Source organism: Theobroma cacao, unplaced genomic scaffold, assembly GCF_000208745.1.
Source record: "Theobroma cacao cultivar B97-61/B2 unplaced genomic scaffold, Criollo_cocoa_genome_V2, whole genome shotgun sequence".
NCBI classification, from domain to species: Eukaryota; Viridiplantae; Streptophyta; class Magnoliopsida; order Malvales; family Malvaceae; genus Theobroma; species Theobroma cacao.
This window is the reverse complement of record NW_017234816.1, coordinates 1-26,090: the sequence shown is the minus strand read 5'-3', so window position 1 is coordinate 26,090 and position 26,090 is coordinate 1. Positions and strand designations below refer to the sequence as shown.

Genomic DNA, 26,090 nt, shown 5'->3' with positions numbered 1-26,090 from the left:
GGGAATCTGTTGGAAATTTCCAACGGATTTTCTTTCTGCAGTGTTTTCCAACGAAATTTCTGTTGGAAATTCGTTGGAAATTTTGGTGGGAGTTTTTTTCCTGGGAAACAAATTTTCCAACGGAAATATTCCGTCGAAAATCCATCGAAAAATTAGTTTACTGTTTATTCAAATTTCGTTAGAAATTCGTTTCAAATCCGTTGGAAAGCTTTCAAATTTTTTTGTTCTTCAAATTTCCAACGGAAAATTTTTTGTTCGAAATGCCGTTGGAAATTTTGGTCCGACAATTTTTGTTTCCCGAAAACAAAATTTCCAACGGATTTTTTCCATTGAAAAAATTTCGTTGGAAATCTGTTGAAAATCCATCGAAAATAACATTAAAAATTTTTGTTTGATTTCCGTTAGAAATTTCCAACAGAATTTGTTCGGTCGGAAATACTGTGTTTTTTTGTAGTGAATGTACCTTCAGCATTAGGTTTTGTGCTGTTTGATGTGGCAAATAATGATCCAAATATTTATACCATGCATATGAACCAGGGCCATAGAAAATAAACCCATAAGAAGTCATCCGCAAGGCACAAAGCCAATCATGGTGTGAAACGATGCTTGACATGATATCCTAAGATGGACATTACGTTAAAATACAAACTAAAACTGTCAAATGCACTGGCAATACTCAAGCCATTATAATAGACAAGCACCTTAACAAGATGCACTAGTTTTGTCAAAAATAAGAAAATTTAAAACACACGCACACAAAGAGAAGATGATTCATTGGTGATAAATGCAATCAATACTCCCCCACCCCCACTCCATCCCAATTATAGGATGTCACATGAATATGCAGTCTGATGCTCCAAAACAACATTCCTAACTGTTTGGAGTGAGTTAGGTAGATCCACTTTCAGCAATTTGAACCATCTAAAGTCCAAATCACCAAGGATCTGCAAAATACCTCAAGCCAGTCATTTCATTGAAATTGAAACTGATCATCTAAACTGCCACACATTGGCACCTACCAGTACCAAAACTACGGGTGTCTTTGATAAACCATTGAAAATGAAAATTCTCAATGATTTGATTTTTTCAATGCAATTGATAACTCATTCTAGAACGAACTTAAATGAAAAATTTTCAATGAAAAAGTGTGGAAAATATTAAGTAGTTAAACCTAGTTAATGAGTTAATGTATTCAGCCATTCTTATTTAAGAAAAAAAATATGTCATTTAATTACGTTAATACTATATTTTTCCTTTTCAACTATTTATTTTTCATTTTAACTTTTACTAATGTAAAATGCTTAAAAAAATATCAATGCATGATTTATTTATTTTTTCCCGTCTAGCTATCATGTCCTATTAATTGTCTTATAAATGTGGTTGTCGTCTAACTACAATCACGGTTGAAGACTTTGGAGCTCAAGTCTTCTGCATGTAATATTTGGTACATGCTTCCATCAATTCACCTTCATTTTCCCATAATTATTAATACCTTTGTATTCTCTTTGTTAGAAATCTCAAACTCTTTTCTTTCTCACTTCATTTGCGTTTCATTTGAATTCCATTTGCATATACATTTTTTTTTAATTTTTGGAATTTGAAATTCAGATATGAAATCAAAATTCTTTTTGCAATTAAAAAGTTTTACTATTTTTTAAACTTTGTTTTCCTTTTTATTTTTCTTACCAATTTCAGTGAAGCAAACAACAATTTCACTAGCCAAATCCCCAAAACTTTAAAAAATTGCACCAACTTATTTAGAATCAGGCTCGATGGAAATCAATTCATCAGAAATACAATAGAAGATTTTTGCATAAACCCTAATTTGAATTATATTGATTTGAGTAATAATCAATTCTATGGTGAATTTTCATGCAAATGGGGGGAGTGTCGTAATTTCAGAAACTTGAAAATCTCCAACAATAATATTTCTAGTGAGATTCCTACTGCTCTTGGGATGATGACTTAGTTACAAAGACTTGACCTTTCTTTCATTTATCTAACTGAAGAGATTCCAAAAGAGTTGGGTAGGTTGACATCATTGATGGATCTGTCACTACAAGGTAACCAACTATCAGGCAATATCCCTTTAACAACTAGAATTCTACATGATCTTCAAACGCTGAATCTAGCAGCAAACAACTTAAGTGGATCACTTGGACGGAGATTGGAAACTGTTTAAAACTTCAATTCTTGAATCTGAGCTCGAACAAGTTTCATAGAACCATTCTTTTAGAAATTGGTGATTTACACTCTCTAGAAAATATTGATCTCAGTTAAAATTTTTTGATGGAAGAGATACCGCCACAGCTTGGGAACTTGTTGATGTTGGAAACCATAAATCTTTCACACAACATGCTCTTTGGTTCCATTCGATCAACTTTTGAAAATGGTTTGTCAGGCTTGACAATTGTAAATGTGTCCTTCAATCAATTAGAAGGACCTATTCCAAACACCAAAGGCTTTCGTGAGGCTTCATGTTATGCATTTCAAAGTAATAAAAGGCTGTGCGGCAACACAACATGTGTAAAGGCTTGTGTTTCTATTTCAAGCAGAAAAGGCCTCATTTGGATCGCAATACCGTTTTGGGTAACCTACTTTTGTTGTTTATCTTGATCATAGGTCTTTTCACTCTATGCCAAAGATGTAAAAGTAAAAATAAGCCGTTAGAGGGGAAGAACTGTGAGCGAATTTTTGGTATATCGGGCGATTTTGGAAAAAGATTCTATCAAGATATCATCAAGCAAACAGATGAATTCAATTCCAATTATTGCATTGCGACAGGAGGACACAGAGACGTTGACAAAGCTGTGCTACCGTCAGGTCAGGTGGTTGCTGTGAAAAAGCTTCATCTCTCAAAAAATGGTGAGCTGACCAATGTGAATGCTTTTGAAAGAGAGGTTGTTGCTCTGGCAAATATACGACATTGAAATATTGTGAAGCTATATGGTTTTTGTTCCCATGCAAAATACTCTTTCTTGGTTTGTGAGTTATATGGTTTTTGTTCCCATGCAAAATACTCTTTCTTGGTTTGTGAGTTCATTGAAAAGGGAAGCTCGAGAGTGATACTAAACAATGAGAAACAAGCAATGGAATTGGATTGGTTCAAGAGGCTGAATGTTGTGAAAGGGACCAATGCTCTATCCTATATGCACCATTTTGGCACTACTAGATTTTTAAAGACTAATTCTTCCAGCTTAACCTCCCTTGCAGTTGCAAGAACCTTGGGATATATGGCTTCGGGTATGCATCTTTCTCTCTAATTCCCTTATATGTATAATTGATTTATACAAATATTGTTTTAATGAGAATCATTCTTTAAATCTTCATGTTAATAGAGTTATTATTTTGTTAATAAAAAAGAAGATACAAATGCAATTACATGATACAGTTTTAAACAATATTTTCAAAACAATATATGACCAATGTTTTGAAAGAGCTAGCTTACACAACGAAAGTGAATAAGAAATGTGATGTCTACAGCTTTGGAGTGCTAACACTTGAAATAATTAGAGGCAACCATCCTGATGATCTCATCTTGACTTTAGCTTCATCGTTGTCATCATCATTGGCGTCATCCTTGTCCTCATCGCGGATCACTCGCCATACATTACTGAGTGATGTGGCAAACCAACGCCTCCAACCTCCAAGAAGTCGAGTTGCAAAAGGTGTGGTCTCTATTGTACAAGTAGCGTTTGCATGTTTGCATGCAAATCCATAGAATCGACCAACCATGGAAAATATTTGTTTTGCACTTACAACTCAATGGCCTCCACTTTCCAAGCCATTCTCCTTTATAGAATTGGGAGAACTCATTGTTCAATGAAGCTCCCAATGACTAAGACTTTCTTAAAAGGGGATTTTTTTAAGCCCTTATAAATAACGTGTTTTTGTAAATAACCGGCAGAATACTTTTAACTGTTTTTAGCCAACAGAAAAGATTTTGAGATAAAAATGCCCTTAATGAGCCATCTTCATTTAGTGTACACTCTCAAACAGGCGAAAAATGGAAGAAAAAAAATAAATATGTAAAGATTGGTTGTGCAAAATACCCAATTTTTTTTTCAAAGGTTGTGCAAAACAAAATAATGTTGCATGAGATGGGTTCTCAGAGATTTAGGACACAACATTCAGATAATAGGAGAAGAAAAATATTAAATCGAACGAGGAACCGGTCGTCATGAATCAAAAGCTTGGCTAATGATGTGAAACCAGAAATCCTTGATACGGTGGTAAATTGAAAGGAGAAAGATGTGAATCCAAAGTAGGAAATGGTCTTGCTATAGCAGGCCATATGTGAGACGGCTATCGCAGGGTAGGGTTTAGANAATATTTTCAAAACAATATATGACCAATGTTTTGAAAGAGCTAGCTTACACAACGAAAGTGAATAAGAAATGTGATGTCTACAGCTTTGGAGTGCTAACACTTGAAATAATTAGAGGCAACCATCCTGATGATCTCATCTTGACTTTAGCTTCATCGTTGTCATCATCATTGGCGTCATCCTTGTCCTCATCGCGGATCACTCGCCATACATTACTGAGTGATGTGGCAAACCAACGCCTCCAACCTCCAAGAAGTCGAGTTGCAAAAGGTGTGGTCTCTATTGTACAAGTAGCGTTTGCATGTTTGCATGCAAATCCATAGAATCGACCAACCATGGAAAATATTTGTTTTGCACTTACAACTCAATGGCCTCCACTTTCCAAGCCATTCTCCTTTATAGAATTGGGAGAACTCATTGTTCAATGAAGCTCCCAATGACTAAGACTTTCTTAAAAGGGGATTTTTTTAAGCCCTTATAAATAACGTGTTTTTGTAAATAACCGGCAGAATACTTTTAACTGTTTTTAGCCATTAGAAAATATTTTGAGACAAAAATGCCCTTAATGAGCCGTCTTCATTAGCGTACACTCTCAAACAGGCGAAAAATGAGAAAAAAAAATATGCAAAGATTGGTTGTGCAAAATACCCAAATTTTTTTTTCGAAGGTTGTGCAAAACAAAATAATGTTGCATGAGATGGGTTTTTAGAGATTTGGGACATGACATTCAGATAATAGGAGAAGAGAGATATTAAATCGAACGAGGAACAGGTCGTCATGAATGGAAAGCTTGGCCAATGATGTGAAACCAGAAATCCTTGATACGGTGGTGAATTGAAAGGAGAAAGATGTGAATCCAAAGCAGAAAATGGTTCTGCTATAGCAGGCCATATGTTAGATGGCTGTCGCAAGGCAGGGTTTAGAGTTTGTGAAACGTCATGTTGGGAATGTGTGACACGGCACCGCTCAGAGTTGGTGAGACGCCATGGAGGGAATCTGTGAGACGCCAGAGTTAAGAGTTGGTGACACGTCATGGTGGGAATGTGTGACATGGCAGGGTTCAGAGTTGGTGAGACGCCATGGAGGGAATTTGTGACACGCCAGATTAAGAGTTGGTGACACGGCATGGAGGGAATTTGTGACACGTCAGCGTTCAGGGTTGGTGAGACGCCATGGATTGAATCTGTGAGATGCCAGAGTTAAGAGTTGGTGACACGTTATGGAGGGAATCTGTGACATGCCAGAGTTCAGAGTTGGTGACATGCCATGGTCATGTTTAGAGTGTGTGACACGGCATTGCTTGAAAAGCTAACACGCCATGGTCATGGTTTAGAGTGCGTGACACGGCAGTGCTTGAGCAGCTGACACGTCATGGTTTGAAATAGAGAGAGAAAAAAAAAACGGGCAGTTAATGTGGTAATCCTTTGCACTTCCACTGAATTAATTTCCCTTTTTTAGAATAAATAAGAATATTATAAGGTCATTTTTCATTTTAAACAGTTATTATTCAGAATTCGTAACGTCTGTGTGATTCATTTCTCATTCCCGTCGGTATCGGAGTGTTCGAGAAAGCTCTTTGCAAGCGGAACGAAACCACAACACCAGCAAAAATGTCGACCATGAATGAAGAGGTCAGTGAGTCTCAAATTCGCAACATTCTTGTGTTCGTTAATTTTTTGGTTTTTTTCTAGGTTTGTTTGATATGTTTGAGTTTTTTGTTTTATTTTGCAAATGTTTAAACTGTGTTTTCTTGCTGGTTTGATGGTTGTTGTGGTTAAGCCGTAGTGGTTTTAGCGGTTTTGGGTGTTTACCGTGTGACGCCATTGTTATTATAGTTAGTTATTAGCGTGTGACAGCATTTTACTTGATATGCATAACGTGTGACAGCATTTTACTTGATATGCATGGCATGTGACAACATTTTACTTGATATGCATGTCGTGTCACAGAATTTTACTTCTTATGCATGGCGTTTGACAACATTTTACTTGATATGCATGGCGTGTCATAACGTTTAACTTGATATGCATGGCGTGTCACAACGTTTAACTTGTTATGCATGGCGTGTCACAACATTTTACTTGTTATGCATAGCGTGTCACAACATTTTGATTGCAATGCATGGCGTGTCACAACATTTTGATTGCAATGCATGGCCTGTCACAACATTTATTCCTTATTTTTGTCTTCAGTGTACCTTGTTGCACATGACTGTTTAACTCACTGGTGCATGTGTGCCATATTTTGCAGATCCAGTACAGACAGTATGAAGATCTTGACAGTTTGCTGATCGTGCTGAGGGAGAAGTGGGCGTTCAACGTCTCAATTAACACTCACTGTAAGTGGTCGTAGCTGCATTACATCACAAAAACTCTCCAACAGAAGGAGGAGTACGATCCAGTTAAGCGTACCTGCTTCGGAATGCTCTTGGACGTCTATCCACGGGGGTACTTTTGCATCGGTCTCTTACACAACATCATGATTCGCCAGATCACTAAGAGGCAGTCAATGGACCATGAGCTATGGTTTGCCATTGGCAAGAGCGAGGTGCGGCTATCAAAGCAGGAGTTTTGCCTCATCACCGGGCTGAAGTTTGGTCCAATGCCCGATGTGTTCAGACGACTGTACGAGGTTGCTGCAGATGGAATTCATGCAAGATAATGGAATGGGCAGGACGTCGTTAAGCTGCAGGCTTTGCTTGATACCTTCCGCGGAGGAAACTTTTAGCGACCAGGAGACGCGACCAAGATGGCACTCGTCTTGATCGCGAATAACATTTTATTTGGTCAAGACTACTGTAGACAAGTGACGCCTTGGTTGCTGTCATTGGTGGAGGACATCAACGCTTGGAATGTCTTCCCATGGGGGCACTATGTTTGGAAGTTGACCTTGGACTACCTTTTGAAGGGGTTTGAAGTTCCTGACTTGAGCGTGACAAAGGAAACTCGGTTACGCTACAATATTTACGGATTCACATGGGTGATACAGGTACTAAAACGAAACATTTTTCAGTTTCTTTTCAAACAAAAAATTTATGGGTGCAGTCGTTTATGATTGACGATCTGATAATGGTTACATTTGACATGTAGTTCTGGGCAATGGAGGCAATTCTGGCCCTCCGAAAAATAGTTGCCCCTTTTGGTCTGAAGGACAACGTCCACCCACGAATGTGCAGATGGGATTGCAATCAGAAGCCAAAAGACTTCTACAAAACAATTCAGAAGTTAGAGTCATCTGACCAAGTGAGTGAATAGCTGCTAATTTTTGCGTTATATTTGTTAAATAATTTTCCCTATCCGATAATGACAACTTTTTATTTGTTTATTTGCAATTATGGGCACTGGAGACGTTGGAACCCATCGCGGATGAAGCCCTTCGGGAGTATTTTGTGAATCTTGATGTCTCGTTATCGGAGGGCAACGAGTTCGTGCCAATAAGGCACATGGAGGATAGGTTGGATTGGGGCTTAGGTGCGAAGCAAAAAAAGAGAAGCTTGAAGGAGAAAAGAGCCTCTGGTGGCACGAAGCGAATGCGCACCGTCGCTGCTTTAGTTGATGAGTTGATGGATGAAGGGGACGACCATGGTCAAGGCAGTGAACAACTGGTAAGGACAATTGTAACGGTTTTGTGTTCTCCAATTCCATTTGTGATTATCGAATAACATTTCTATGTTTGCAGTTGGACCATGAGCCGGCAGCTCCAGAACCACCCACCGATCCTCTTCAGATACATAGTGGAAAAGACCCGTCGGTAAGATCGGTTCTAACGGTTTGTGTTCTATATTCTCACTTATGTTTATCGAGTAACATAGTAATTTATGTAATTACAGTTTACAGAAGCGACGACAGGTTCTCAAGCACTGATCGGTCCAACCCAACCGTAGACAACTAACGAACCGGCGGTAAAGATATTAAAGTTGTAACGGTTAATGTTCAACAATTCAAAACATGATTATTGAATAACACAATTCTATATGTAATTGCAGTTTGCGGAAGCGACGACAGGTCCTGAAGCACCGATCGGTCAGACTCCACCACAGATTGCTAACGAGCTGACGGTAAGGATATTAAAGTTGTAACAGTTAATATTCAACAATTTCATACATGATTATTAAATAACACAGTTAAATATGTAATTGCAGTATGCGAAAGTGACGACAGGTCTTGAAGCACCGATCGGTCCAACTCCACCGCAGACTGCTAACGAGTCATCGGTTAAGATATTAAAGTTGTAACGGTTAATGTTCAACAATTCCATATATGATTATTGAATAACACAGTTATATATGTTATTGTAGTTGATCCAATCGAGAACAGTCAATAACGGAGCAGTCACAACCCGTCAGCTCCGACGGATCATGCGCAAGCATGAAAAAGATATGTTGGAGCTGAAGGCTTCAATTCAGTCATTGAGTGTAGCAATGCAGATGATTGAGGACCGTATCGTTGGTCAGATTCTTGATGGCCTTAAATCACAAGTACGTTATTCTATCTTCGCTTGTATTTTGATGGTTTACGTTTAGCAACTGTTTAGACTATGTTTTCTTGATGGTTTTTGGGGTTAAGTGGTAGTGGTTTAATTGGTTTTTGGTCATTAACGAGTCAAGACATTTGTATTATAGTTAGTTGTTGCTGTGTCAGCTTTAGCGTGTCACAACATTTTACTTGTTATTCATGGCATGTCACAACATTTGATTTTGATATGCATGGAGTGTCAGAACATTTTGCTTGTTATCCTTGGCGTGTCACCAAGTTTATCTTGTTATGTATGGTGTGTCACAACATTTTAATTATTTTGCATGACGTGTCACAACATTTTCCTCGTTATCCTTGGCGTGTCACCAAGTTTATCTTGTTATGCATGACGTGTCACAACATTTTCCTCATTATCCTTGGCGTGTCACCAAGTTTATCTTGTTATGCATGGCGTGTCACAACATTTTACTTGTTTTACATGGCGTGTGACAACATTTTACTTGGTATGCACTGCGTGTCACAACATTTTACTGTTTATGGATTGTGGTATTTTATGAGCTAACTAACAGTTTTTCCAATTTTGTAGGGCGGTCCATCTCACGGTGCTGGTCTGGAGCACGATGATGCTGATGATGGATAACAGCATGAACCTAGTGTTGACATTGACGATGACGTTCTTGGTGCTGACGGAGAGTACGTAACTCATGTAGATGACGTCGTCGAAGAAGCTGTGGTCGTGGATGTCACCCTTCAGTCAGATGATGCTGAAGGAGAGCATCTTCCTTCGACCAATGCATTCGTCGATGCAGCAGCAAGAGCTATCATTCTTTATCGTGAGAGTACTCCTGATGCAATTGAGATACGGTCGTCGTCACCAGAGTCATCTGCTGTCCATCATGGTGCAACAGAAATTTAAGACCCAACTGGGCGGGAACGGCTGAAAATGGCGAGCAAATACATGGTAAGCCCATTCGTCGACCCCTTAGTGACCTGTCGAGATGTGAGAGATAAAATCGTAGAAGACTACAAATCTTTCAAGAAAAAGGAGTCTGCGAGGTAAGCTCGTAAATAAAATTGCAAATATTGTTTTTTAATGAAACAGTTATCCACCAAGACTTATGAAATTAATTATGTTACATATGCAGGCGTAACGTCGGCATCTTAGGGGATCAAGGGGCTGACTCTTTCATAACCTTAGAGGATCCCAATGAGGAAATGACAAGTGAACATATCGACGCATGCCTCAGCCTACTCTGCAAGCGAATGACAGGGCCGAAGTCGAAGCTGTAAACTACCCGTGCATGCATGGTTGGCACGATATTCTTCGTAAGTTTATTTGAAAATTGTTCAATTCTATAAATACTAAGTTTTTGATTGCATGAAGTGTAAGCTAATGTTTACATGTTTCACAGGACACCATCCGTATGCTACACACCGAATTTCCAACAAAAGATGCCCGAGCCAAAATGCAAATTCCAGATGAGTTGCGGGGCTATGTGGAGGGTGAAAGGCCAACGCACGCCAAAAAATGGGAAGATGTTGATTTCATCCTCGCGCCTTGCAACGTTGGTGGGCATTGGGTGGTTGCGAAGATCGACTTGGTGAGGTGGACGATCAAGGTCGTGGACTCAACAAGAACTTCGGAAGGTAAGGATAACGGAGTTCGTGCGGGTCAGATGACACCCTTGACGACAATGATGCCATTCATCTGCCACCAAACCGGTTATTTCAACAACATACGTCGAAAGAGACGGGATTTGACGCCTATGCCATTAAATATTCATTTACCAAAAGCTAAAGTGCATCGGCATAATGATAGTGTCAGCTGCGGTATGTTCATGATAGGGTACATCGAGCATATTTTACAATCAGAAAAGATCGAAATTAAGCAGAATATGGTTGCAAAAATGCATCGGCAATATGCTCTGAAAATTTTTTCCAACAGTTGTGAGAGCGAACCCTTAACATATAGGCCCTTGTCTGTACAATTTTTTTAGTACACATAAATTTTTTTATACAATTCATTTTATACACATTTTTTGTATACACAATTTATTGTATACAATTCATTGTAAACAGATATAATTCTTTCTGTATACACAATATACTTTGTACAATTATTTGATACACAATTAATTTTTTTGCCTATACACAATTAATTTGATACCAAGAATTTTTTTTCTTTTCTATATACAATATATTTAATTTGATACACAGTCGAAAGAAGTCAGTGTGTGACGCCTTAAACATGATACCACTTAGCGTGTCCCAACATACATCTGCTTGCACTTAGCGTGTCACCCCAAAATTCTGCAATAAGTCAGCGTGTGACGCCGTAAATCCACTAACACTTGGCGTGTCAGTCGATAAATCTGCTTCCACTTAGCGTGTCAGAACAATTGGGCCGTGGTGTGTCACGCCATAAATCTCTAGATACTCAGTGTCTGACGCCATTAATCTACTTCCAGTCGGCGTGTCATAAGAATTGGGCAGTCACGTGTCACCCCAGGTTGGCATTAATTAATTTTCAGGTTCGTCGTCTTTCTCTTTCAGGCACACTGGCTGCACCAACCCAACATTACATTGATTAACATTGAATATATAGATTTTTCCATCCATCTAATTGCTTCTAGCATGAAATTGTTCTGTATCCATCCTTATTTTTTCAGTTGTTTCTAGGCTAAAATTCTATCCTGCCATTTTAAAATCGTACGTCTAAATTTACACACCAGAATTTGCTATGCATGGCGGGTCAGAATAATTTAATTGTTATCCATGGCGTGTCACAACGTTTAACTTATTATGCATGGCGTGTCACAAGCTTTTACTTGTTACGCATGGCGTGTCAGAACATTTTGCTTGTTATCCTTGGCGTGTCACCAAGTTTATCTTGTTATGCATGGCGTGTCACAACATTTTACTTGTTATGCATGGCGTGTCATTTCATTTTTCTTGTTATGAATGGCATGTTACAATATTTTATTTGATATGCACGGCGTGTCACAACATTTTACTTGTTATGCATGGCGTGTCTCACATTTATTCCTTATTTATTTCTTCTGTATACCTTGTTGCACATTATGGCTTAACTCACTGGTGCATCTGTGCCATGTTTTGTAGATCCAACGCATATAGTATGAGGATCTTGACATTTTGTCTGCTCGGTCATTCTATGAGACCCTTTTAGTTACGGACTTTATTGCCAAACATTTCAGGCAGATAAGCAAATACATGGCTTCTGTCTGATGGAGATTGTAATCGGAAACATTTTTACAAACAATGTAAGAATGTACTTTAACATGATCTTGATCAGACAGAGGCCTTGACATGCTTATCTGCCTGAAATGTTTGACAACAAAGTCCGTAACTAAAAGTGCCTTATAGAATGATCGAGTAGACAAATTCGTAAAGCAAAACGAATTCAACTACAATTTTTAGACACATTTAGTTAGGCGATCAAGTTGTTTTCATTCACAACACACCCTACATTTTCAGACATTGTCCTTCGTATTGGACAGTTGTTGCGTGTGTGACCGGTTTGTTTGCAACTCGAACATGCTTTGGGTCAGCGCAGTCGTGGAGTCACCGATTGACTTGGAGATGGTGTCGGATTTGTGGATGGAACTGCAAATGGGGATGAGCAGTTCTGTCTGTTATGCCCGTACCTCTTGCATTGCGAACATCTCCATGCTCGACTGCTTTCACCAGCTGATGGAATCCTTCTCCTCCTAAGTCTTCCTGCTTGGCCTCGCCAAGGTGGGGGCAAGACGACAAATTGTTTCACATGAGGGAGGATGTCCCACTCACTAGGATGCCCTACCGGCCTAATGGATCCTGAATAACCCTCCACGAAAAAGGTTGTCTTGTAGTAGTCAGCGCAGAATTCAATGGCTTCACGATTGCATTTACTGAAAAACACTAAAAACTCAATCTTCAAGCACAATGTAAATGCTATGTCAATTACGGTTCAAATAAGAAATAAAGATATTCTGACTTTATTGCTGCAATGGCATGGCTGCATGGCAGTAAATCTATTTGGAACTCACAACATGAACACGTCTTCCTGGACAGGTTTACAAGTCCGTCCATCTTCCCGTCTTTAACTTCGAACTCCACTCGATTGATAGGCTTAACTAGAAAGCGATGTGCATCATTGAACCTTTTACTCAACTACTTGGCAACCTAAGGGCTGGGGGGCGTGGTCACCTTGACGGTCTCCTCGTACTGTTCATGGAACCAACGCTGAAACATGTCTCTGATGAACTCGATCAAAACAGTGATCGACATTTGTCTTGCATGCTTCAAGCATGAGTTAACACATTCTGCAATGTTGGATGTTATGATTTGGTATCGCCTTGTTGGTGAACATGCACGTGCCCATTTCTCAGGCCCTATTCTCATAAGGTTCACGTGGGCTCCCAGGTGAATCTGCTGTATCTGGTTCATATGTCTGTTGAAATCAGCCACCTTATAGCAATCTCGAGCAAGGGTGAAAAACATACAAACATCGTCGCGCTTGAACTTGTTTTTAAAGTTTTTTTTCAAGTGGTAATCGCATAAACCATGGTGCGCTTCTGGGTATGCATTTTGGATTGCTTTCTTAATGCCGAGATGCTGATCAGAAATGAACATAGTGTTTTCAGGACAACGAACAGCATCAGGCAGCTTGCTAAGAAACCACGTCCACGAGTCTTCATCCTCAACATGGCCGATGCCAAACACAACTGGATATACGCACTCGTTCGCATCTTTGCATACAACGACAAACAAAACACCCTTGAACCTGCCTTTCAGATGTGTCGCATCAATTGTAACCATAGGACGCATTACATCCTTAAACCCCCGAATACAAGCCCCGTATGACTAGAAACAATATTTGAATCTCTCTTCCTCATCAGTAGCCACTATAGTCACTGTGCCAAGATTTTTTTGTTCCAACATATAAAAATACGATGGTAGTAGTTGAAATGACTCCTCTGGTGGACCGAAAACAAGCCTCTCTGCATACTCCTTTGCTTGCCAAGCCTTACCATACAAGCATTCCAATCCCTACTGAACCCTCATCTCACAAATTATGTCCTTAGGTCTCAATGCTACTCCATTAACCCGAATCTTGTGTGACATAAGTTCACCAATCATCTTCGCACTCATAGTTGGAAATCGCCCTTGCAAACCATCAACAGTACAGGTGTGTACTTTGTGGAATGTCTGAACTTTCCAATATTCTCCTCTATCAGGTAACTTTGTTGCACGAACACTGAACTTGCATGCCTTGTCCTTGCAACCAACCTTATAACAAGCTTTACATGACCTTTTTACTCTTATCGCAAACTTCTCTTTTATAACCAACATGTTCAAAGCTCGTTCCAACTCGGCCTTCGACGAAAACATTCTTCCTTTGTATAAGCGATCTTCGGCACATGTCGACTCCTTAGTGGTAATTGTTTGCAAGGAGAACCTTTCTGCACCTGTAATTATCCACATACGAGATATCCTTGCATTTCCCCTTTCCTGATCACTGTCATCGAGCAATGTATCAAGGGAACGAATCCCGTTCTCACCAGCGATAGGGTTATTGTATATGGGGTCATCACACTGAACATCTCCTACGTCAACACCTCCAATAGGTTCCGTTTCGCCTTCAACATTATCGTAAGTTGGAATGTCACTATCATAAAGGCAGTCATCGTCTGAACTGTCATCTTGTGATTGTTCAAGCCCATCATCTGAAGTGTGATCAAATCTATCTTCACTAACAGCGAACAAATCCTCATTTCCCTCATCAAAAGCAGTATTATACTCCAGCGTCGCAGTGTCAGCCTCCAACCTCACATTATTGTCCTCAACTGTCGTATTCTCATTTGACAATGGCATTACACACTCTACAGTTTCACCCGATCGTTGCATTTGTTCAAGAGAAGTAAGAAATTGGTTTGATGCACATCCTGATCGAAATTGTGCAGCCAACTGTTCTGTGAATGTCGTTTGTCTATTAGGCTGCACAAACTCTTGTGCATACCTCAATTGCCATTGTTGTGGGTTACGGACTGAATGCTGTGGTATATGTGAAGTATTGTAAATCTCATTTTGATTGAGCTGATTACCATGTTATCCAACTTCTCCATGTGACATAACATTTGTTTGGCGTCCCTTAATGCTGACATACACAGCCGGAACATTCCTCTATTCTAGCAAAATTAATGCAACATCCTCATCGTCCTTGATAATTGGCCGTGATAGCTCTCCGGGTGTACTGATCAATGCATGTAACTCAATCTCGTCAATTTCTGAGTTTACCCCAACAACATCTTCAACCAGCTTCATCAAGCCCACAAACGACAAATCACTCCTAACTCCCCGCATTCGTGACTCACCACCCTTGTAAATGCCATCCACCCACTGACCACCGTGTCTTATCACAAGTTGCACAATTGGAACCTCACTGAAATTTTGAAAAAAAAAATTGTCAATCATTTTACACAATACATGTCGTGATAAAAAATTTGTTAGTCGTGTTGTTACACGCCATACAAATAACGTAAAATGTTGTAACACGCCATGCATATCAAGTCAATGTCGTGACACGCCATGTATCAGTATCGTTACACGCCATGCATCACTGTCATGACACGTCAATCACTGTAATTACTGATTGGTTACACCAACATCCGTGACATGCTAAAAATCCAAAAAACTAGTTAACCCACGACACATTAGGAATAGCCATGACACGCCAAAAACCCATAAATTCAGTTAACCCACCACACCCTAGGAACAGCCGTGACACGCTAACAACCCAAATAACTAGTTAACCCACAACACGCCAGTAACAGTCGTAACACGCTAAAATAACTCTTCACTCATGTTATAGATGCATGGCGTGTAACAACTCTGGGCAATGTTTCTAATCCATCTTATCATTTACACCAAATGTTTCAGAAATTTAAGTGTGTTGCAGAAATAAACCCAATAACAAGTACCTTGATGTCATCTCTGCTATAGGGTGTGTTAATCTACGACAATGTCGCCAGATGCCGAGAGATAGACCACAGCCCAATGACGATGGTGCTCAACAAAAAGTTGACAGAGCTCATACAGTTCAGAGATCTGAGAGAGTTGACAACGATGGTGCTCAACAGAGACTTGCTAGAGTTGAGACAAAGAAAGATGACTGAGCCCAAACAGTTGCGCGCATTTATTTTTAATGTTTTTTATTTTCTCTATAGCAGGATACAGATAGCTCAAATAGCTGAGCATTTATTTGAAACGATGTTTTTAAGGGCATTTTGGTCTACTCATGTTTATTTTTGGGTAGAAATAGATAACTTTATATGGGTGGTCATTTCTGAAATCACTTTATCACGAGGTCCTTCTCTCACAATTTCCTCTTCTTAAAATCTTAGTCATTATGTATCTTTTATCCTTATCTCTTTCTTGTTTGTTTTAATTTCCATGTAATTTGCTTTTTCACATATGAAATGAGAATTGAATCTCGTAGGTTTTCTTCTTTTTGACTAAAATTTGTCTATTTAATTTATAGACTCATTTAGTTATGCTCATTAATATACCCCATATCTTTTGTTATGCTATAGTATTTTTATGAGCTTTCAACTTTCTCACTCACAGAGCAAAATAGAGGAGGGAACGTTGGATAAGCAATTAAGAAGTCTTTCACATTACCTTCATTTATGTAAGAATACCAATGTAAGAATACCGATGTAAGAAGTTGCCATTATTTGTGCTACAAATACTTAGTAGTTATTATTGGACTTTATTTCACATAAATAATGGGGAAACTCAGTTCCCTCGAAAGGCTATAGTCTTCCAACAGTTTGGAATTCCCAATTGTTCCCTCAAAATTTTTTTCATCCAACTTCTGCTTTTAGTCGCCAAAACTCATTTTTAGCTTCTTTTTTTTAAAAAATCTTATTTGATCCAACTTCAATTTTTTAAAGTAAATTCATGTTGTATTACAACTCTCGAGAGTCATTAATTTGTTTTCTTTAGCACCTAAACTAATGATCTGGATCACCTTGTTGATTGTCCTATCCTTCCAATATGACAAGAAAATTTCTTGAGACATTCAAATAAAAGATATATCCAAATCTAGTCTACAATACTAGCTAGAAATAATGTTTTTTTTTTTTTTGCTAAATCAACATCCACTGGCTAATAGGTACCAAAGCTTTCAATGGCACCTTTTACTCCCAAATTGTAATTGACTCAGATTCAAGAGTCAAACACATATCATAAAGTCTAAAAAAAAAAACTAAATAAATCAACAGTATTTGGAATGATAATAAAGGAAAAGAAAAAGGCTAAGTTAAATAACATCTTAATATTAAAGATTGCTTCTTTTTTAGATGAGCATATCCCAATTATAATTCTACTGTGAAAATTTAGAACCATTAGCAGGCCCTTTCAGTCAGAGAAATAGCTTTTGGTTCGCAAAAATCAACTAGGTTCTCAACAAAGCAATGATACATGAAGTATTTGAAGGAAAGATAATCATATGCCTCTTTTTCCAAGTTCTAAACAAAACCTGTCTATTTCTGCAATCCAATCCATAAATTCTTCAACATTTAAATTCTTATTAAAGCAAGGAATATCCACCTTTGATTTGAAATCTCTGGTATCTCAATCACCATAATTATTCCTTCCATATCCAACGTATCTCACAAGTTCTACCAAATAATCATCTTTTTAGTCTGAATGTTCCATATAGACTTGTTGTCTATGCCCATTTGTAGGAACAGGTGTACCGATAGGCAATCCGCGAGTTATATCATTTCCGGTATGGGGCCTTTTGTCATTCTGATTTTCATTGGCATTTACACCTAGAGCATCTAATCAATCTGCAATTTCTTCAAAGTGTCATTCCAAACTCTAGAATTTAAGATTCATTTGTTGCTCCAAAGCTCTCAACACCACCCCTTGATCTTCCACTATTGATCGAGAGGTCTCAGTTCCATGATTTTTGCCATGAGAACCGTTGCCTAATATAACTAGGTCACTTGCCATTAGATTGCATGAGTTTTTTTCCCACTTTGATACTAACTGACGCAGCGAATTAGTGTGAAAAGAAATGCTAGCACTCGATAGAGCCTTTAAGGTTGATAACCAAGTTTCAAATATAAAAACTTAAACTCAAAATTTGAGACAAAATATAATGTTATTCAATAATTCAAAAAATAAATTGTCTAATAACTAAGACTAAGGGTGCTATTAATAATAGCCTAATCTTACTTAACCTAAATTTAGAGTGCAAGTAAAGTAAATTAAAATAAGGAAATATTTAACTCTAGACTTTCTTGGAGTACAAGAAAAGTAAATTCCTAAACCCATGCTTATTTGTAGGCCAAGTAAATTAAAATAAAAATAATTCTATTTTACCTATAACTCCTAATATGACTCATAACTAAATAAAAAAATACTAAAATTACTTGTCATCTGGTAAACTATCTATGTTAGATTCTTGCTCATTCTTTGGTGAGATTCTTGATTTTTTGATAATGGATAGTTCAACTATTCAAAAGAATTCCAGATCTTCCATGGATGACTCACAATCTCCCTATTACCTACATAACACTTATCATCACGGATCAGTTGTGATTACTCCTAAACTCACCTTCAACAATTATGTTGCTTGGAGTAGATTGTTCATGCTTGCCTTATCAATTAGGAATAAAGTAGGTTTTATAGATGGAACCATACCTAAGCTAGCCATTACCGATTCACTGTTTAGGCCATGGATTCGCTGCAATAACTTGATCGTGGCCTAGCTCCTAGAATTTATTACACCTTCTATTGCTTCCACGGTATTTTACATGGAGTCTGCTACAGAAGTCTGGAATACTTTAAAGTTAAATTTTGCTTAGCTAGACGACACAAGAGTCTATAATCTCCAATATAATCTGAGTAATATCTCTCATGGAAATAAATTTGTAAATTCATATTTCATTGAGCTTAAAGGCATTTGGGAAGAGCTAAAGAATTACAGACCCTTGCCTCAATTTGAGTGTGGAAAATGTAATTCAACATGCTTGAAAAATATTTTGACCAATACAAGAAAGACATGGTTTTCAGGTTCATCAATGGGCTTAATAACACTTATTTGGCCTTAAGAACTCAAATTACTGTTATGGACTCTTTTTCTACTTTAGACAAGGTATACAACTTGGTTCTGGGAAAGGAAAATCAAAGGAGTTTTTTACTGCAATCTAGTCCATTGATTGAGTCATTTGTAATGGCAGTGACCACTGATAATAAGAGGAAAGGGAAACTTGATGTGACTTGTAGCCAAATATGGTAAAAAGGGTCATATGAAAGAAAAATGCTTCAGATTAATATGATTCCCTAAGGACTTCAAGTTTACAAAGGATAAGGGCAAAGGAAACTTCAAGAAACAAACTTCTACCGTTAATAGTGTTTTTGCTATTGTTGGTCCATCTTCATCTACAGAAGGAATGACACAGTCAAGCCAAGAAAAGGAGGTCATTAGGTCTAATTCTATGTCCCAAATGTCTCTTATAAAGCAACAACTTCAAAAGATAATGGCATTCATCAATGTTGACAACTCTGACACTGATCATGGCACTGGTATTCTGTCAAAGACTCAGTAGACTAAGTTTTCATTGGTCAATTCCACTGTTGTAGTTATATTTCTAATCAGTTTTGTTCTAGTATAGTTCAAAACACTTCCATTGAGAATAAATGCGCTCATAGCATCATAGTTAAACCAAATTCCTAGATAATGGATATTGGAGCAAATGAACATGTATCATATTCCTTAAAAAATTTTTGTATTGCTTATCCTGTTCATAATTGTTTGTTCAACTCCTTAACAATCTTCAAGCTATTGTCACACACATAAGGACTGTCAAATTAACATCCTTGTTGGTATTGCATAATATGTTTTGTGTACCTTCTTTTCAATTTAATCTTGTTTCAGTGAGCAAACTAACAAGTTCTAGGAAGAATTGTGTCATTTTTACTAATAAGTGTTGTGTTGTGCAGGACCTCACATCCTAGAAAGTGACTGAGGTTGCTAAAGTCTCCTTTGGCCTATATTCCATACAAGATGACCAAGATGATCAATATTTGTCAAAGTTTAGCATTGACAAGATAGTACATTTTCCTTCTACTGTTTTTGCTAATGGTTGTAAAATAGTTCAGAATCAGTTTGATCTTTGGCATTTTAAGCTTGGTCATATACCTACAAATAGAATAAGTGTATTATATCAATAGTATCCTGAAATTCATTGTTCAAATACCTTGATATGTGATGTATGTCATTTGGCAAAACAAAAGAAACTGTCTTTTCCTATTCATGTTAAAAGTACAAGTTCTGCTTTTGAAATTGCCCATTTTGATATCTAGGGGCCATATAGAGCTCCAACTCTTGATAGTCATCATTATTTTCTTACTTTAGTTGATGATTTTACAAGATTTGCTTAGATTTTTTTTAATTAGAAATAAGTCTAAAGTTTCTATCATTATTCAATATTTTTACAACCTTGTTAAGAATCAATTTTCAACTTCTATCAAATGCATCAGGTCAGACAATGGTAATGAATTTAAACTCAATGATTTTTTTTTTTAATTCAACAGGTATTGTTCATCACTTGTCTTGTATTAAAACTCCTCAACAGAATGGTGTTATTGAGCATAAGCATCAACGTCTTCTTGTTGTGGCTAGAGCTCTTTTGCATTAGTCTGGCTTACCACTCAAATTTTGGGGAGATGTAGTACTTACTGCAGCAAACATTATAAACAGGACACCATCAAAGCTTCTTTATGATAAGTCTCCATATGAATGTCTTCATCATAAACCACCTAACTATGACTATTTTAGAGTATTTGGTAGCCTTTGTTATGCTACAACTTTAGTACAACATAGAACTAAGTTTAATAAAAGAGTTAGTAAGTGTGTGTTTATAGGTTATCCAAATGGTACAAAAAGTTTTAAGATATATGATATTGATGCAGAAAAAGTACTTATTTCTAGAAATGTTGTTTTCCATGAGCTCATTTTCCTTTTCAGCATATAAAGCATACCACAGATCATTCTACATTTCCTCAAGTAGTTGGTACGCATGATCCAGTTCTTGATTTTTTTGACTTCAATTTTGTTGATTCTTCTTCACCTCCTTCATTATCTGCTAAGTTACTTGTTCTTCAATCTTCCTTCCATAATGATATTGCTTCCACATCCAATATTAAATTAAATAAATTTACATTCTTTTTTAATATAAATTTTTAACTTTTCAAGTATTCTTTAAAATAATAAATAAAGCATGACAATAATAACATTAAAATATGTGAAATTAATAAAGTTTACAAAATTAAAAAATTATTCTTATGTATGAAATATAAAATTGAATAAACTTACATTCTTTTTAATGTAAATTTTTAACTTTTCACTTTATCACTTAAAATAATAAATTAATAGCATGACAAAAATAACATAATATTTTAATATTAATAATTTAACTATTAAAATGTGAAATTATGAAATATTTATTTTTAATAAATTATTTAAGTTTTAAAAAGAATTAAATTAATAAATATTAATTATTTTATAAATAAATTAATTAATTGATTTAAAATAATTAATCAATAAATATTAATCACACATTTATATAATCATTTATCCTTTTTAATTAATTCATATACTCTTTATTTAAACATTTATATATAAATTATCAATTATACATTTAATAATTTTTTTATTTTATTCAACAAATAAAGTTAATTTTTTTTTACACAGAACTCCACTTTTATTTTTCTTCTTCCTTTTTTTTCTTTCTCCTTCAACAAAAGTTCAATTACTTTTCTCTTGTTCAGGACATGGCATGTCTTGTTTCTTCTCTGTGGCTGTACTATTTTCCCCTTCATTTTCTGGGTTTTTTTTTGTTTCGTGTCCCTGCTCTTTCTTTTTCACGGTGTTGTGAGCTTTGAGCTTTCTGTTGTTGACTGTTTTCAGTTTCTGCTGAAGTTTAGTGCTTTTGTGTGTTCCTTGGAGCCTTGGAGCCTTGGAGCCTTTTTGGTTTGGCTTTGTTTTATTCATCATTAATCATTTAAAACCCAGAAAGTTTGGTTTAAAAACCATGGGATTCCCAGTAAGAAGAAGAAAAGGATCGGCTGAGATGGATAATTTGGGAAAGAAAAAATATGTAACTTTCCCTTTGAAGAGGGATAGATACTTTCCCCCTCACTTTCCCTCTGTGAGAGAAAGGAATGTTCTCTTATTGTAATGTGATTACAATTGTAAATATATTATTTTTTTTTTGCCAACCAAATACTGCTAAGTGATTACAGTCATTTAAATTATAAAGAATGTCTTCCACTTACACCATATCAAACATCCCGTTATAGTTTTATCTACGAAGTTGGTATAGTATGATTGTGTTGTAGTTGGACTTAAATAACTATTGGCTTGGGTGCCAAAAAAATAATTCATGGAATATGGATTTATCTGATATCCATATGTATGTAGCAATTTTAACATTGGATCTCACCAATAAACTCCTCATGTGCCTTAAGAATCAATGTTTTAAATACTAGTAATATTTTCGTCGCTACACTTGGATTTATACATGATATATACTAGTTAAAATGCCTGAATTTATTCTTATCTGAACTTCAAGTGGCGCTCCTTATAAACTGATTTATAGTTACTGTTTAAAGAATTCTTGTATAAGTAATTGAAAATAAATCGCCAAGTTTATAATTATGACCATTAGAATCTCTAAGAGTAAATTGTACCATTAGTTTTGAGAAATTTTTTTTTTTTTTTTTTTTTAATTTTTTCACCTATGAGTACTTTTTGAATTTGTTCTAAATTTATTTATTTGTTAGTTGACTATTAAATATGAACAAAATATAACACGTAACCCTTAATTGAACGTGCAAGTAGTTTTTAAGTGACAAATTTCATCCGTCTTCTAACAATGTATAACGAATATACGGATTTGAAATAAATTTAAAAGGTTATAAATAAAAAAAAATTGATTTTATGAATGCTTAGCCTTCTCTTCAGTTTCGAACTACTCTTTAGTTATATGGTTGGGGTTAAGTGTCAAAACTAATAGTTAATAAGTTTGCTACTCTCGTACCAAAAATATTGAGTGTTTTATATCATGGACAAAAATAAAACATTGCGAAAATATTACGGATCAAAGTGCAATTTACTCAAATATTTAGAATTAACATTTTCATGTGTTTTACTTTTAATATAAAGACTTATGCTCCAACGCACACAACATGACACATTAAGTCAATCACTTTTAATACTTTTAATAATAATTTGTTTTGAAGTTTGCACTTTTATTTAACCTAGTGCAAAACATATAAAAAGGGAGTAAAATAATCCCACAGGCTCTTGTACTATAACATTTTTGTTAATTTAATCTCTTCATTTCAAAATTATTAATTTAGTCTTTGTATTATGATATTTTGTGCAATTGAATCCTTCTGTCTAATTTTGTCTAAATTGACTGTTAATAACACTAACATGTCAGACGATACTGACATGGTATTGATGTGTCAAACAAAAAGAAAATTGACCATGTGGCTTTTTTTTTCTTCTCTTCTTTGTCCAAAATTATATCGTTTTGATGGAATTATTAAAAACACATTTGATTTTTTCTGACATAATGCTCAAATAAGTTCCTAAATTTTTTAAGAAAATTAAAATAAGCCTTTATTCTTTTGTTGCATTCAATCAAGCTCTTATATTTTTATTTTAGATCAAATAAACTTTTATAACTAATGATTAATTAATTGTTATTAGTTAAAACGTAATTTGTCATTTTATATTCACATGGCACTGATATGATTTTGGATATGAAAGATGAAAAATCTCAAATGATCATGTTATCATGCTAAATTAATATGCCATGTCAATGTCAAGAAATATAGAATGACAAATGACATTTTAATTAAGTTAATCATTAATTATAAGGGTTTATTTGATTCAAAATAAAAATATAAGGGACTATTTGACTCAAAATAAAAATATAAAAATTTATTTGACTCAATATAAAAATATAAAAATTTAATAGAACGTAATAAAAGTAAAAGATTTATTTAAATTTTTAGAATAATTTAAGAGTTTTTTTAGATATTATGTTTTATTTCTATGTACCTTTTCTCCTTCTCTCCCTAGCTCTCCACTCCCTCTCTACCCTGTCCCCAAAGCCGGCCTCCTCAAACCCAGATTTCGGGCGCCGGCCGCCAATCTTGGCGGTTGGAAATTTCAAAAACCTTACTAATTAGAGAAAGGGAATTTTTCTCCATTTGCTAACTGATGGCTCTGTTGCCGTGTCCTTTCCTGCCCAAAACGTTACTCCAAACATCCAAATTTAGGGTTAGCCAGAAGAAAGCTACGGTCATGTAAGCCAATCTTTCTTAAAATATTGTTTAGTTATCTGTTATGACAAGTTAAATTTCTTAATTAACAATTAGTTTTCTTTTTTTTTTCTCCACTTTGAGATCAGAATTGGTGCAACACCACCAAGAAAGGGAACTAGTTCAGGGCATTCACCACAAATCAACCAATTCCCGTCGCCCAGGGATGTAAGTATGACAGAGAGGATGATGTTTCTTCGCAAACCAAATAATAGAAAGGAAAGCAAGAAAACTGATAGACCGGGACGGAGGCTTGCGTTGTTACGAGGGGCCATGATTTTTAAAATATTTTATATATTATACATTTAAAATATTAATTCATACCAAGCTTTTTTGAAAGTAACATTAATTCATATCATAATATATAAGAAAATATTTAGCTTCAAATTTTTTAAAATATTTTATGTATTATACATTTACAACATTAATTAATACCTACATTATGAGAATAGATAAGAAAAATATTTAATCTCCAAAATTTTTAAAATATTTTATATATTATATAGTTAAAATATTAATGCATACCATTATTATGAGAATACGAATTGTGTAAGAGATTAACAAAAATAGGAAAGTCAATAAATTACTATTGATTGATAGATTAATTTGTAATGTTTTGACTTTTTCAGTTTCTATAACAATTATAAAATTAGTTATTTCAACAATTAAAATTGTAAAAATAAGATTTTTGAACAAATTAGATTATGAATTTTTTACAGATAATTTAGTTATTTATATTGATAAAGACATTATTAACTTTTTCAATATAGAGTCAATAATCGATAAATTTGAATCTAAGAAATATTGTGAAATATAAGTTTTCTAAAAGACTATTGTAAGTATTTTTTCCTATTCTTTTTTATTTACATGTTATATAAAATTATTATCTATAATAAATTTTTTGACTATTGATTAAGTTCAAAATTTTAATTTTAAAAATCTTCGATTTGTGGAGCGTTGGGAACTTCTTTGACGCTTGTGGATTTGGAGGTTTTGCTTTGGCTTTTTATTCCTGTTTGGTTGAGGATTTTGAGTTGACGACCTTTCTTTGTGGCGACTGTGAGGGTTAAGTCCTGAATCCATCGTGGTTGGAAGCCTTCTTTACGACTCTGCTCAGGCTGTTTTGTTTCCTTTGCCGTCCTCATATGGATTTCTTTTCTATTTTAGTTTGTTCCTGTTGATTATGTAGAATTTCTTTTCACCTTGCTGTTGTAGGACTTTTAACCTGCTTTAGACTTTGAAAGGGTATAGGCTCTAATGGCTTATTGTATAAGCAATTTTTGTGAACGTGCAGTCTTCTTTGCCCTTATCAGGTTTGCTATGCCATTAGAGTCTCTAGCCTAAAAGGCTTAAGACTTGCTATGGCATCACTGATAAAGGAGGAATAAACCATCATCTTTTAAAAATAAAAATTTTAACCCTTATTTCCTTTTATCTTTAACCTCCTCATTAAAAATTAACTAACTCCACCCCTTCTGATAGAGAAGTAGATGACCATGGCAGCACTGTAGAGAAACCTCATCAGGCTTCTGACTAATTAAGGTTGTTTTCAGAGGGGCTCTTATGTATATAGCATCTTGGAAGAAAGTTATAGTCTGATGGAATTAGTTGTTGACTGTTGTTCTTATTATGGTGATGGTGAAGTTATGTTGGTTGCTTTTATTAGTGAAATTTAGTGGTTAATTGCCTTTTATCTTAATTACTTGTAAAAGCGGCAGTTAGTTTAGTGATAGAAATACATTTCAGTTTTAATTTTGTATAATGATTCTATGACCATTGCTGAAGTGGATAGACCTGCATACTGGAGTAAGGTTATATGGTAGACGTATGTATCTTCTGTTCAACGAAAGAGCTGAATTCTGAGTCTTTTTCCAAAG

The 26,090-nt window shown here is 35.7% G+C and overlaps 1 protein-coding gene and 1 pseudogene across 1 annotated transcript; one reads left to right on the top strand and one right to left on the bottom strand.

Annotated features, from left to right (window-relative positions):
- Window positions 1-1,374: 1,374 nt before the first annotated feature.
- Window positions 1,375-3,721, top strand: LOC108663932 (annotated as a pseudogene).
- Window positions 3,722-12,367: 8,646 nt separating this feature from the next.
- On the bottom strand, window positions 12,368-13,629 carry LOC108663931. Its single transcript, XM_018129832.1, has 3 exons — window positions 13,044-13,629; window positions 12,849-12,935; window positions 12,368-12,693 (listed from the first exon to the last, which is right to left on the bottom strand). Exons 1-3 carry the CDS (start codon window positions 13,627-13,629, stop codon window positions 12,368-12,370), a joined length of 999 nt encoding a protein of 332 aa, XP_017985321.1.
- Window positions 13,630-26,090: the final 12,461 nt, after the last annotated feature.